At 39.4% G+C, this 14,400-nt stretch overlaps 1 protein-coding gene across 1 annotated transcript; it reads left to right on the top strand.

The window, feature by feature from the left end:
• Positions 1-500: 500 nt before the first annotated feature.
• LOC109156249 lies at positions 501-1,343 on the top strand. The gene has a single exon (XM_019304107.1). The coding sequence runs from the start codon at positions 501-503 to the stop codon at positions 1,341-1,343; it is 843 nt and encodes a 280-aa protein (XP_019159652.1).
• Positions 1,344-14,400: the final 13,057 nt, after the last annotated feature.

Raw genomic sequence — 14,400 nt, 5'->3', positions numbered from 1 at the left:
AGGTTCAACCGTCAAAGGCAGTAGAGGAGAGACAACAACAACAGCATATCAGCGACGCACCGGAGAGAAAGCGAGAGAGAGTAACGTACGGAGAAGAAACGAGATAAAAATGGAGGAGAGAGAGAAAGATACGAGAAGAAACAACGCTAGAGAAAGAGAGAGAGAGAGAGAGAAATAAGACAGAGAACGAGTAAAAAAGTCGAAGCAATCTAAACCATATAATTTTTTTTTTTTAATAAATGGTAAATTACACGTCAGGGAGTTTACTTTGGCGCGACCGTATCGGCGGGGCTCGGCTCAAGTGCCTCGCAACTTGCTGAGTTCAGTCTCTTTTGGGTTGATCTGTACCGAATTCATTTATGATATATCCACAACAAATTATTGTGTGGACCATGTGATGATAATACTCTCTACCTACGGTTTCTAGGGTTTCACGTCGTTTCTTCGACTTTCTCTCCGGTATAGCTTCCGGCGTTACATGGATTCATCTTATGATTGTCATGGCTGCATCATCGACAAATGCAGGCATGGCAGGGCTCACCGCTAGGTGGGCTGATCTAGTTCTTGAAGAGGAGGAGGCGAGCTTCGAGCCAACGGTGGAGGCCGAAGGTGGGGGGGTTGTTGCCGGCAGTGTAGAGGAATCATGGGGGATCGTGGGTCGTTTCTTGACAAGAAAGTTGGTTAAGCTCGAGTTCATGAGTCATGTTACGGCATCAGACTGGCACCCGGTAAGTGGTGTTCAAGCTATGGAGATACAACCGGGTCTTTTCCTCTTTGTTTTTCATCATATAACGGATGTGCAACGAGTTCTGAATGAGGGACCATTGTCCTTTGGCAATAGTACCTTGGTGTGCAAACAAGTGCCAGATGGGGCCATGCAGGCGAGTGTGGTTCTTGATATGGTAGACATGTGGGTTCAGGTTCACGACTTGCCGATGGGGTATACGTCCGAGTTGATATTAGAGCATATCGGAAATTTCCTCAGAACTTTTGTCAAGAGTGATGATCGTTTTGTGGATGTGCCGTGGAGAGCTTTCTATCGCATTAGGGTTTTGCTCCCGATTGATAAACCCATAAAACGGCGCATGAAATTCATCAAGCGGGACAAGACGAGTTGTTGGGTTTCGTTCAGGTACGAATGGTTACATACGTATTGTTTCTTTTGCGGGATGCTAGGTCATGTATACAAATTTTGTCGTCAGGCGAGGGATTCTGTGATGTCAGTAGAGGAGTACCCGTACGGCCCGGAGCTACGAGCAGGAGGCTCCCGCGGCCCCAGGCCGATCGGCGGCAGCTGGCTGTTACTGGCAGGTACCGGCATTAAATTCGGCAGTAGCGGTTGAGAGGCAGCAAGGGTTGGGTGTGGGACCGGGCTATGACGGTGGTAATTCAGGAGTGGTGGCGGTTGCTAAACGCCGCAGAGAGGGGGAGGGTGGCGGGAATAAGATTTTGAATGGTGAGGATGTGGTTCCCAGACCCGCCCGACCCAATGAGTATCTTAGTTGGAACTACCGTGGCTTGGGCAATCTACAGACAGTTCGCGAAGTTGTGGACCTTGCGTCCTGTAAACAGCCTGATTTTGTTTTTTTTTTTTTTAATGGAAACCAAGGTGGGGCGAGTGCATGCTGAACGCATTCGTGTCAAGCTTGGTTTTGACGGTTTATTTTATGTTGATAATAGGGGATTAAGTGGTGGTCTAGCATTGCTCTGGAGAAGAAATAATACGGCGAGGCTAATGAGTTATTCTCGCAACCATATTGATATAGAGATGAATATTGCTGGTTTCCCTAATTGGCGAATGACATGTTACTATGGCTTTCCGGAACGTAATAGACGGCAAGAGTCGTGGGATTTGTTGAAATCGCTGAAAGCCAGATCAACCCTACCATGGAGGGCTACCAGTTTACATGGGAAAGGGGGGAAGGAACAACCGAATGGATAGAGGAGAGACTGGACAAGGTTTTGGTGTCGAATAGTTGGAGAGATGTAGTAGCAGGGGCCAGAGTAACTAATCTGTTAACCCGCATGTCTGATCATTTTGCCCTCTTCTTGGGAATCTATGAATCTCAAGAAACGGGAAGGATGGGGGGAGGGGTTTCAGGTTCGAAATGGCATGGTTGAAGGACGAGGGCTGTAGGCCTGCGGTACAGGAAGTATGGGATGCAGGAAATGGAGGGGATTTACAGAGTTGTATTCAGTTCTGTGGAACCTGCCTACAGAGATGGGGTGGAGACCGCTTCCATAAGTTTGGGGAGTTGATTTTGAGCCTACGAAAGGAGCAATTGCATCTGAGAGGGCGTATGGATTCAGTGTCACTTGCTGAGTTCCAACATGTTGAGGAACAATTGTCTCGTCTAGAGGCCCAGGAGGATGTATACTAGAGGCAGAGGGCCAAGCAGCACTGGCTCAAGGATGCAGATGCCAACACCAAATTTTACCACAGGTATGCTTCTCACCGTAAAAAGAAGAATACTATTGCTAGACTTATGAATATAATGAGGGGGAGTTAGTCGAAGGGGATGCCATGCGTGATGTGATAATAAATTATTTTGACAATGTTTTTTGTTCTAATCACCCTGTTGATGGGAGGACTTCTTCGATTCAGTGGTGCCACGGGCCACCCCCACACATAATGAAACCCCGCTCAAACCGTTTAATGTGGATGAGGTTAAGGTAGCACTTTTTTCTATGTTTCCTGATAAGGCACCTGGCCTTGATGGAATGAATCCGAGGTTCTATCAACAATTTTGGGATGTGGTAGGAGGGGATGTGTCAAGTTTTATTGTCCAATGTTTAAATTCTCGCTCGCTCCCGACTGGCTTAAATGATATGGATGTTGTTTTGATCCTTAAGAAAAGTGTTCCACAACAAGTATCTGACCTTAGACCAATAGCCTTAAGTAATGTGTTGTATAGGGTTATGGCTAAGGTGATCAGGAATAGAATGAAGCCTATGATGGAGGAAATTATATCTGAGTCACAGAGTGCCTTTATACCAGAGGGGTTGATAACTGATAATATTCTCTTGGCAGCTGAAGTTGGTCATTATCTGAATAGAAAATAGTGTGGAAATGTAAGCTGGGGGGCTCTTAAATTGGATATGGCTAAAGCTTATGATCGTATGGAGTGGTGTTTTTTACGCAGTATGCTATTGGCCCTGGGATATGACAGTAAATGGGTTGAGCTGATTATGATATGTGTCACTACGGTTTCCTATAATTTCTTAATTAATGGAAAACGGAGTAGCACTTGGTACCAACCAGGGGATTAAGACAAGGTGATCCACTATCTCCCTACCTATTTATTATCTGTGCAGAGGGTTTATCCTTGCTTTTATAGCAGGCCCAGACTATGGGATCTATTCATGGATGCAGAGTTGCTAGAGGAGCCCCACCTATCACTCACTTATTTTTTTTTTTTTGCAGATGATATTATCTTATTCTTTAAAGCCAATGTTCAGGGGGCGGAGGAGATTAAGAGTTGTCTGACTGTATATGAGAATCTATCTGGACAGGTGGTCAACTACCATAAATCAAGTATATGGTTTAGCAAAAACACTGGAGAAGATGCCAAGGAGGTAGTGGCGCAGATCTTGGGTGTGACGAGTGCACCGAATTTTGGGAAATATTTGGGCCTCCCATCCTTTGTGGGAAGAAATAAGAAGGCTGATTTTTCGTATATTGAGGACAAGATCAGGCAAAGAATTGGGTTATGGAATAAAAAGCTACTCTCACAAGCAGGTAAGGAAGTCCTATTGAAAAGTGTGGCGCAAGCTATGCCAACCTTTTCAATGAGTGTCTTTTTATTACCTGTATCTACCTGCACAACTTTGGAACGAGTTATGAACTGGTATTGGTGGGGGAATGGAACGGAAAATGGTATACACTGGAAGGCATGGGACAAACTTTGTCTCCTTAAGAAATATGGTGGATTGGGATTCAAGGATTTAGGGGCTTTTAATTTAGCTATGTTGGGAAAGCAAAGCAGGCATGGAGACTACTTACAAAGACTGATTCGTTGGTATTGCGAGTATAAAAATCCAGGTATTACCCAAACAAACTTTTTCTGAGGCATGTTTGGGAAATAACCCCAACTTTTATTGGCGTAGCATTATGGCAGCAAAAGGTTTAATATATAGTGGTGCCAGACGACGTATTGGGGATGGAGAATCGACATTAATATGGAATCATCTTTGGCTCCAGGATGATCAAGACCATATGATACAAACTGAAATGCCACCCCAATTGGCTGGAGCGAAAATAATGGGTTTGATAGATCAAGAAACTGGCACATGGGATCACCATATTTTGTCTGATATTTTCCAGCCGAGTGATGTGACACGAATTTTAAAGATACCAATCTCCCTGGATTATAAAGACACTGGCATGGGGACCCAAAAGGTTGCTATACAGTAAAGGCAGGCTACAGACTCATTGTTGGAGATTGTGATGATTACTGGGATGGTGCTTTTGATAAATGGCTATGTTGGTCCCAAAAGAGGTAAGGTGAAAGTCTAGAGGGGGGGGGGGGGGGGTGAATAGACTTTCAAACTTTTTTCGCACAGCACAACAATTGCTAAGCCAGAGATAAACCAAAACTCTTAACTAGATTGTTAGAGTATGGTGCACAACGGAAATAAGTAAACATAAAGTGTGTGTGAGATTGTGTGAGCAGTATATCTCGTGTAGAGCGAATATGTAAAGAGCAGTAAGTAAAGAAAGCAGTAAAGAACACAAGACAATTATAGTGGTTCGCGAGGTGGTGTAATCCTCCTACTCCACTTGCTCTTATCTCCAAGAGCAATTCACTATATCTACCACTTCTTAGTTCCAAGATACAATGAATTTCCGTGATCTAGTGCTTTGATCACAAAGCCCGCACTAATCACGCCCAGTGACACCACACTGCTGCTTCGGGTTTCACGTCGCCGCGCTACTATCCCAGGATTTCACGACTCCGCGTTACTTTCCCCCCGTCTTCCACACTCCGGTAGAAACGTATCCCGTGATCTGGTGCTTTGATCACTAAGCCTACACCAATCACGCCCAGTGCCTCCGACACTGCTGCTTCAGATCTCACAGCTCCGTGTGACAATCCAGGATTTCACAGCTCCGTGCTACTTTCCTCCCTTCTCTTGTTTTGCTCCAAAACAAGTGTTGTCTTGCTTCCAACTTCTGAGACTCTGTAGATGATCTTCAATGATGCGCAGGTCTCTTTGATGAAGATAAACACTCTAGAATGATTTCTCTTGATAGCTCTGAGTGTTTTCTCTCTTTGAATATATCAAGTAAAGCACTTGATATTTTTGCTCTGCTTTGCTCTGTTTAAGAACTCTCAGAATATTTCTCTTTGAGGCTCTCTGAGTTCTTTTTCTTTTCTCACTTCTCACTTGAAGATTTTTGGTATGTTCTGTACCAAATGAGATTTTTGCTCTAAGCTCTTTTCAAGCTTAATTGCTCTATTCGATCCCTTTTATGGATTCGAATTTTCTCAACTGCTCTATCTCTTTTCAAGTTCGTGTTATGCTCTTATTCAAGTCTTCATATCTTCATCATTTTATAGCTGGTAATGAGAATCTGTCCGTTGGAAAGAGACGCTTTCATTTTTGAAATCTTGTATCTTTTTGTCAGAGATCTTATCTTATCCTCTGCAAAGATGTCAGAAAGGATAAGCTAGCCGTTGTTAGAGCTTCATCTCCATGTAAATGGGTTCTCAAACTTCATCTGATATTTCCTTTGGTTTTACGTTGAGTGGGAATATCTGGGTGTAGAACGGCTTCTCTGATTAGCTCTGAAGTGGTCTTTGTATCTTTGGGATTTAAAAATATTCATCAATTTAATCCCATACTAGTTAAAACTAGTATTTTTCCTTGTGAGAATATTTTCACTGTAAGTTCATCTTCATCTTCTTCATTCTCACGTCTGGGTGTTCTCAGACTTCAAACTGGCTTTGATCTTCCACCCAATTTGAATTGTTGACTTTGACTTCGAAATTGGCTCCCAAGTGCAATTGCATCTCAATTGCCACCCAAGAGATTAATTTAATTTGATGGTGAGTTTTGAACTTGAGCCATTTTGCATAATATATCAAGCATCATCCACTTCGTCCGTACAGCTTTTGATTAAATCTCCAATCATATTTGATGTACTCCTTTCTTTCCATAGATGCTTGATCTCCAAGTCAATTTCATGCATTCTTCCAACATTAATTTTCTTCACGAAAATTCTTCTGGGATATCTTCTTTGAGTAGCATTGACGTGAATTATTGTATCATTCATCTTCTTCTTCAATTTGTCATTTTCTCCAGACAAATTCTTGATTTTCGGCTTTATATCTTCTTCTTCTATTTTCATCCATCTTCCTCTGTTTTTCTCTTTTCATAATTAAATAATTTCTCGATCATGGTCTAAGACTCTACTAGACCTATAAAATAAAATTGGGGGATCTACAAATACAATTTTGGCATATCAAAACCATTACACTTTATTCCTAACAATTTCCCCCCTTTTGATAATGTCAAAACCTATACTTAGTCATTGGCTTTAAGTCTTTGAAAAATAATCTTTTTGCTCAATTTTATTTGACAAAGCCAAGATGAGTTTAACAGATGGTTTTCTAGACACAATCAAAAGAAACTTGTGAATTAAATTTTTAGACAATCTCCTAAACGCATCTTGAATTATTTTTATTTTGATCATCATCAATTTTTAATTTTGTCGTGCGTTTGACATATTTCTTGTCTTTTAATTCACGAAAGTCTAATTACATTAAACAGATAAAATTAAAGACTCAAAATAGACCATGGGAAATATTTATTGATATATTTCGAATTTATGGAGAAAAACGCAACAGAGGTTCGAAAATAGAGAAAATATCAGCTTAAGAGAATTTTCAGATTACCTTCTGGGTTTCTTCACACCAGAGTCTTTCTTCAAAATTTCCTTGACATGTTCTCTGAGCTTGAAGAAATCATCTTTGAACTTTGCATTCTGAAATTTCTTTGTAAGCTGTCCGGCCATGTAGTGTCCATAAGCTTCTTTGATATTGTTGCCCGGAAGAACTCCGTTTTCCCACCATAAGACACATTCTTCGAAGCTTCTTTCTTCTCCAAGATTCATGCCCATATTTCCGGTGAAATCTCTTAGTTCATACCACATCTCGGTTCTTTTCCTTTTGCCTTCTTCTTCTTTATTCTTCTCCGAGATCCATTGGGCTTGATCGGCTGCAGGCTATTTCTTGATCATGCTTGGTAGATTTTCCTTAGTCTATATTGTTGTTTGAGTGGCGGTACCCTTAGAGCATTCGAACCAGCCACGCTGTTCAGCAACCTTTGATGTACTCGTACCAAGACTAGGATTCGCGAACTGAGCAAAACCAATCTGAGATGGTCCTTGTGAGGATTGTCCGCGGCTTCGGCCTCTACCTTGAGTAGACACTACTGGCTGTTGTTGACTTCCAAGAATAAATTCTTGTTGTTGCAAAGCCATGTGACTGAGAATTTCTTCCCCCCTTTTGGCGTTATCAACCAAAAATGCAAGGGTCTTAAAATCTCGATCTTGATTTGCCTTCACAGTTTCAACACTGTTGTGTGTTTCAATGGAAACGGTTTGCACGTTGTCAAGCTTGTTTGTTGTAACTGCGAGTTCAGCTTCAAGTTTGTTGATTCGGCTTTCTTGATCTTGAATCGCTTTGATTTGTCTCAAGTGACGTTCGTTGTTAATCTTTTCAGCTGCTTCACGTTCCTTCTTCATGAGCTGAATCACTTCAAGTAAGCCTTTTGTCAATTCTCCTTTCAAAATTCTTTCTGCTTTGTCAATCTGGGTCTTCAAAATATTTTGATGCTCCATTAATTCCTTCAGATTGACTCGTGTATCCGTGTGTTGTTGATCTAGCTTTTGGTTTTGTTCAACCAATTTTTCTCCAATTGTTTGACAAACAACATCACTGGATTCGGCCACTTTGGCAAATAAGGATGAAAATATGCCATCATCTTGATCATTCATCTGCACAAAGTTTTGAGGGGATCCGAATGGACTTCTATTCGGATCTGTGAGAACAACTGTATCAATAAGTTGCATCCCTTCTTCTTCAGGTGATTCGGCTTCTTGATTGAGATCACCAACTTGTTCTTCTAGGACTTCTGTTCTCGTGTAATTGTGTGGAAATAATTCTTCATTTTCTAGAACAGGGTCCATGGTAGGCATGGTAGACTCGGTATGGTGTACCGGCAATACACTGGATAAATCCTTTGTGATTTGCAGTCTACTCTTAGTAGCAACTTCTACTGCAACTTCCACTGGTATATCTCTTCTTCTTTCTTCTGACACTTGTTCTCTTATCTCTTCTCGTACTGACACTTCTCCTCTTAATTCTTTTCTTTTCTTATCCCTTTTGTAGCCATAATATATAAATTTTTTTTTAATTCCTTTTTATATTTTTATTCATATATTTTTTGTGTGTGTGTCTTTTTGGCTACGAAACTTTTGATCTTTTTATATACGTAGGGATTTTTCATTTTGTAGGAGAGAGAGACAAAGAGAAAATAGAGATAGACAAAACCAGTAGCAAAAACATCCAAAATTTTTATTTATCTCCTTCTTAGGGAGAAAGAGAGATAACATTTTGGATCAGGCTTCATCAGTAGAGAGACCAGCGCCGTGATTAGTCTCAAGATCAGCATGCGGTGGAGACGGAGAGCTTGATTTCAGAGTATAGACTAATCCGGGTTCTATTGAGAGTTGAGCAGATCGCTTGAACCTGCGGGTTAGAGGACGAGAGGACAGTGGTGATGGCGTTGAACGTCGTAGCTGCACTGCTGAAACCTTTGGACTTCTTTGAACTTGATCCTTGGTCGGTGGTTGTCCTTCCTCTTCTTCAGAGAATAGGATGAGAGGATCGCTAGGTGTGTCTCCAACTTCATGTCCTCCATTTGCAGCACGTCGAGCCCTCAGCATCGCTTGTCTTGCTTGCTCGGCCACTCTCCTGGAAGATCTTCTCTTTTCTTGATTCTTTGGAGTCATCGAAACCTGCAAAAAAAATAGATACAAACAAAAGAAATCTCCACACAGATTTGTTTGCTTTAGGTCCTAATTTATAGGCCTAGGAAGGTGCTAGAACCGTGTGTCCTAATGATGAAGGGGTTGAAGGGTTTTCTATGGATATAGCCGACGTTTGGTTTCAAAAGGTGTGATGAATGCTTTCATGACTTTTCATTGGTCGAGAAAGCGGTGGATGTGATGGGTAGCGGTTTCTAGGAGATTTAATGAGGGATTAGGGTGACGATTTGAGAGAGAATGAATCGGTTGGGAAGGGTGCTGATATAGGAGAGGATTATGGGGGGAGGTTTAGAAAGGGTAGGAGTTTATGGGTGGAGGTTTTGATGCCCAATTAAACTCTAAATTTTCCTCCTTTATCTCCTGATTTCCTTCTCAAATTCTTGTACCACAAACATAATAACACTCAAACATCTCGTTAGTAGCAAAAATTACTCCACAAATAATTAATCACACATACCAATTATATTAAACTCATACACGGTAATTTCCAATCAAAAATTAAACACATTTTGGAAACTAACAAAATTAACACACATATTCCTAAATTATAATTAGATACAACTTTATATATAAAACACACAAATCAGATTCCAAAATATTTTAGAAACTAACAAAAATATTAACTTCTAGATTTCTAAGACATTTTATTGCAAATTATATCACATATACTGCATATATACGAAACACATATACAATTAACACATTAAATCACATTTTGCACATAACACGTATATATTATCAAATAAACACGGTAAATCATTTTTTAGAGCAAATTGTTCATGCAAACAAGTTAGTTAATTTACAGAAACATGAACACATACTCAAAAACTGATTAACACATTAAAACATGCAATTTTATACAAAACATCAAATAAATCACGAATTGCATATTTTATCAAATTAATTTGCATGGCATATGATCTCACGTTAAATAACACATGCCAATTCATAATTAAATTTCTAACACATATTGCAATTTTGTCACATAAAATTTTCGAATAAAAATATACATGCAAATACGTAAAACAATTTATTCATATAGAACAATTTATTTTGAGCACAAGTATCAATTTAAATAGAGAGATTAAGTCCAGTGATACTTAGCTCATTTCGATCATTCCCAACTCGTACCTTAAGGTAGAAAATCTCGTTTCGCATAAAGGCTTCGTGAGAATATCAGCAACTTGGTTTTCCGTAGGGATATATTCGATCTTCAGATTTTTCTTTTCAACGTGATCCCTTATAAAATGATGTCGAATGTCGATATGTTTGGTTCTTGAATGAAGCACCGGATTGTGAGTGATAGCGATTGCACTAGTATTATCACAATAAATACTAATGTCATCACAATTAACTCCGTAGTCCTTCAATTGTTGCTTCATCCACAAAATTTGCGCACAACAACTTCCTGCAGCAATATATTCGGCCTCGGCGGTACTAGTTGCGATGGAATTTTGCTTTTTGCTGAACCAAGAAACAAGCCTTCCCCCCAAGAACTGGCATGTCCCGGAAGTGCTTTTTCTGTCTATTTTGCAACCTGCAAAATCCGCATCTGAAAAACCCGTTAGAGTTAAATCTGTACCTTTTGGATACCACAATCCAACATTGATTGTGCCTTTTAGATATCGTATGATCTTCTTTGTTGCAGTGAGGTGGCTTTCTTTTGGATTTGCTTGGAATCTTGCACACACGCCCACAGCATAAGAAATGTTCGGCCTGCTTGCAGTAAGATATAGAAGTGAACCAATCATTCCTCTATATTTTGTTTGATCGACATCTTTTCCATCTTCATCTTTGTCTAGCCTTGTTGATGTGCTCATTGGAATTTTGATCGATGATTTTCCATCAAGGCCAAACTTCTTTATCAAGTCGCGGGTGTACTTTGCTTGATTGATGAATACTCCTTCTTTCAGTTGTTTGACTTGTAAGCCCAAGAAGTAATTCAATTCATCCATCATGCTCATTTCGAATTTATTCTGCATAAGCTTCGAAAATTTCTCACACAAAGAATTGTTAGTGCTTCCAAAATAATATCATCAACATATATTTGCACTAATAAAATATGATCACCATCTTGAATTCTAAATAGAGTTTTGTCAACAAGGCCTTTGGTGAATCCACAGCTTATCAAGAACATTGACAAAGTATCATACCAAGCTCTAGGTGCTTGTTTCAACCCATACAATGCCTTTTTAAGTTTGTAGACTTTATCACCTTCGCCTTTTACCTCAAAACCTGGGGGTTGTTCAACATAAACTTCTTCTTCGAGTAGACCATTCAAGAATGCGCTTTTCACGTCCATTTGATAAACGGTGAAATCTTTGTGTGCGGCGTAGGCTAGAAAAATTCTGATTGCTTCAAGTCGAGCTACCGGTGCAAAAGTTTCATCAAAATCTATTCCTTCTTCTTGAGAGTATCCTTTTGCAACGAGCCTTGCTTTATTCCTAACAATCACGCCTTCTTCGTTTGCTTTGTTCCAGAAGACCCATTTGGTTCCTACAACATTGTGGTTCGCCGGTCTTGGAACAAGTTCCCAAACATCATTTCTTTTGAATTGATCGAGCTCCTCTTGCATAGCATTTATCCAATCCGGATCATTGAGAGCTTCGTCAATTTCTTTTGGTTCAATCTGAGATAGGTAACACGTGAACAATGCTTCCATGGTAGATGATCTTGTTTTCACGCCTTCATGGATATTCCCAATAATTAATTATAGATGGTGATTTTTGAGCCATCTTAAATCTGGTTGAAATGGGTGCATGGTACTGGGTGGATCCATTTGTTGTGTACTGGGAGAGTTGGTTCGAATTTCCACATTTAATTCTTCTTGAAATTGATTACCAACTTCACATGCAACTTGATCACACATTGGAACCCGTACTGCATCCTCATTCCCACGTGAGGCATCACCACCAAAATTATTATTAAAATAATTTCCAACTTCTTCTAGATGAGGGATGGGTTTTTCTAGAGAATTAATTTCCAACTCATCCATTCCCTGCAAAACATCATCTTCACACGTATCATTAGTATCACAAAAATCAATATGACACTTGTTACCATTTTGTGCAATTTCTTCGTCCAGTGTATCATTTTTGATCTGTGATTTTTCATCAAATACCACGTGTATGGATTCTTCAACCACCATTGATCTTTTATTCAAAACTCTGAATGCCTTGCTGGTAGTTGAATATCCTAGAAAAATTCCTTCATCTGCACGCTCATCAAAAGCTTTTAGATGCAATTTATCATTAATATGAATAAAACATTTGCATCCAAAAACATGAAAATAACCAATATTTGGTTTTCTCCCTTTATATAACTCATATGGCGTCTTCTTGTACTGCTTATGGATCATGCTTCGATTTTGCGTGTGACAAGCAGTGTTGATAGCTTCCGCCCAATATCGTTTCGGGAGACCGGCAGCACTAATCATCACTCGTGCGGCTTCTTTGAGCGTCCGGTTTCTTCTTTCGGCAACACCGTTTTGTTGCGGTGTTCTTGCGGCAGATAATTGATGAGAAATTCCATGTGAATTGCAAAAAGCTTGTATAACTCTATTCACGAACTCTGTTCCGCGATCCGTTCGTATTTTTTATATTTGCAATTCTTTCTCATTTTGTAGTTGCTTCAACAGCTTCGGTAGAACTTGCTCAACTTCATTTTTCTTCTTGATAAACACGGTCCAAGTGTACCTGGAAAAATCATCAACAACAACGAGAGTATATTTCTTACCACTTACACTTATTGGATCAACCGGTCCAAATAAGTCCATATGTAGTAAGCTTAGCGGTCTTGACGTTGACTCGTGTGTCTTTGATTTGAATGATGATTTGATTTGCTTTCCGCGTTGGCATGCGTCACACACTTGGTCCTTCTTGAAGATAATATCTGGCAAGCCTTCTACTAGATTTTTCTTTGCAAGCTGATTGATGGTCTCGAAGTTTAAGTGGTTGAGCTTTCTGTGCCATTCCCAATTAGCTTCATTTGAATTTCTGGCCATTAAGCACACTGAATCTTTGCTTGTGCTCCAATCAACAACATACATATTCTTTCGCCGTTTTCCAGATAAAATAATCTCATTTGTGAGCTCATTTTTGATTAGGCAATTATCTTTAGAAAATTCTACAAGATAGCCTTTATCACAAAATTGACTAGTGCTCAACAAATTAAATTTTAATCCTTCAACGAAAGAAACATCTTCAATCTTCAAACCATTTTTCTTGATCGTGCCAACTCCTTTTGTAATTCCATAATTTTGATTTCCTCCGAATATAACTTTTGGTCCATCGATTTCTTTGAAATTCACTAGATATGATTTATTTCTAGTCATGTGGCGTGAGCAACCACTATCGATGTACCAAACATCCTGCAAAAAAGATTAATTAATTTTAGGTACCCATACTTGCTTGGGTCCTTTATTGTTAGTGATTTTTGGTAACCAAACCCACCTTGATCTTATTGAATTAAGATGAGGCGATTTGTAACCATTTGAGACACGATAATCATAACTCACGTTAGAAAATATTTTTGGCGCCGGGTTTTGAAAATTATTTTTATATTTTGGCACCTGAGAAGAGAATGGTTGCTTTGGTCTATAAAAAGCATTACATCTATTACACAACCAATCCTTTTGAATGGGATAAAATTTCCTAACTTTATTTCTAGAAAAGCTTCCCTCTTTTCTATGAAATCTTTTTGCACTTGACTCTTTGGCATATCTTTGCTTGATGAATTTTTGTTGTTTTGCCGTATCATAGAATTGTTTCGGCCTTTCAACATTCAACTTTGCATTTGTTTGATAGCCAAGTCCTTGTCTCATCGTGCTATTCTGACTTTTAACAAATTTTACCACTTGAACTTTATTATTTAAAGTAGTAGTAGAATTAGTCAGATTTTGAGGGGTTTGAGAACATGTGGAGTCATAACCAATTCCGGTTCTATCTCCTGATGACTTTTGCATGCTCACCATTTTATCTATTATTTTAGACGAATTAGTGAACGTAGCAATAGTAGCTCTAAGATTATGTTCTCTAACCTCTCTAGCTTTACACTCTTCTTGAAGATGAATATTTTCATTCTTCAATTTACTCACTTCAAGTAAAGCATCTTGCAATTTTTTATTCATTTCTTCTTTTTCAAGAATTAGAATATTATTGCGCTCCTTGAGTTGAGGATGAGTGAGCATAATCTCTTGACATTCTCGCATTAGATTGTCAATAGATTCACGAGAAAAAAAAGAATTAACAGAATTGAAAGAATTAGAAGTTACCTCTTCTTCCTCTGCTTCAAGAGCCATAAGACAATCTTCACTTGTACTCAACTCAATTGACTTGCATATTAGC

Source organism: Ipomoea nil, unplaced genomic scaffold (assembly GCF_001879475.1).
Source record: "Ipomoea nil cultivar Tokyo-kokei standard unplaced genomic scaffold, Asagao_1.1 scaffold2705, whole genome shotgun sequence".
Taxonomy (NCBI): Eukaryota; Viridiplantae; Streptophyta; class Magnoliopsida; order Solanales; family Convolvulaceae; genus Ipomoea; species Ipomoea nil.
The sequence above is the reverse complement of the archived record's forward strand: the minus strand, read 5'-3'. Positions and strand labels throughout refer to the sequence as shown.

Excerpts from the sequence above, each read along its gene's own strand:
- LOC109156249 (XM_019304107.1), top strand. The coding sequence starts at position 501 with ATGGCTGCATCATCGACAAATGCAGGCATGGCAGGGCTCACCGCTAGG.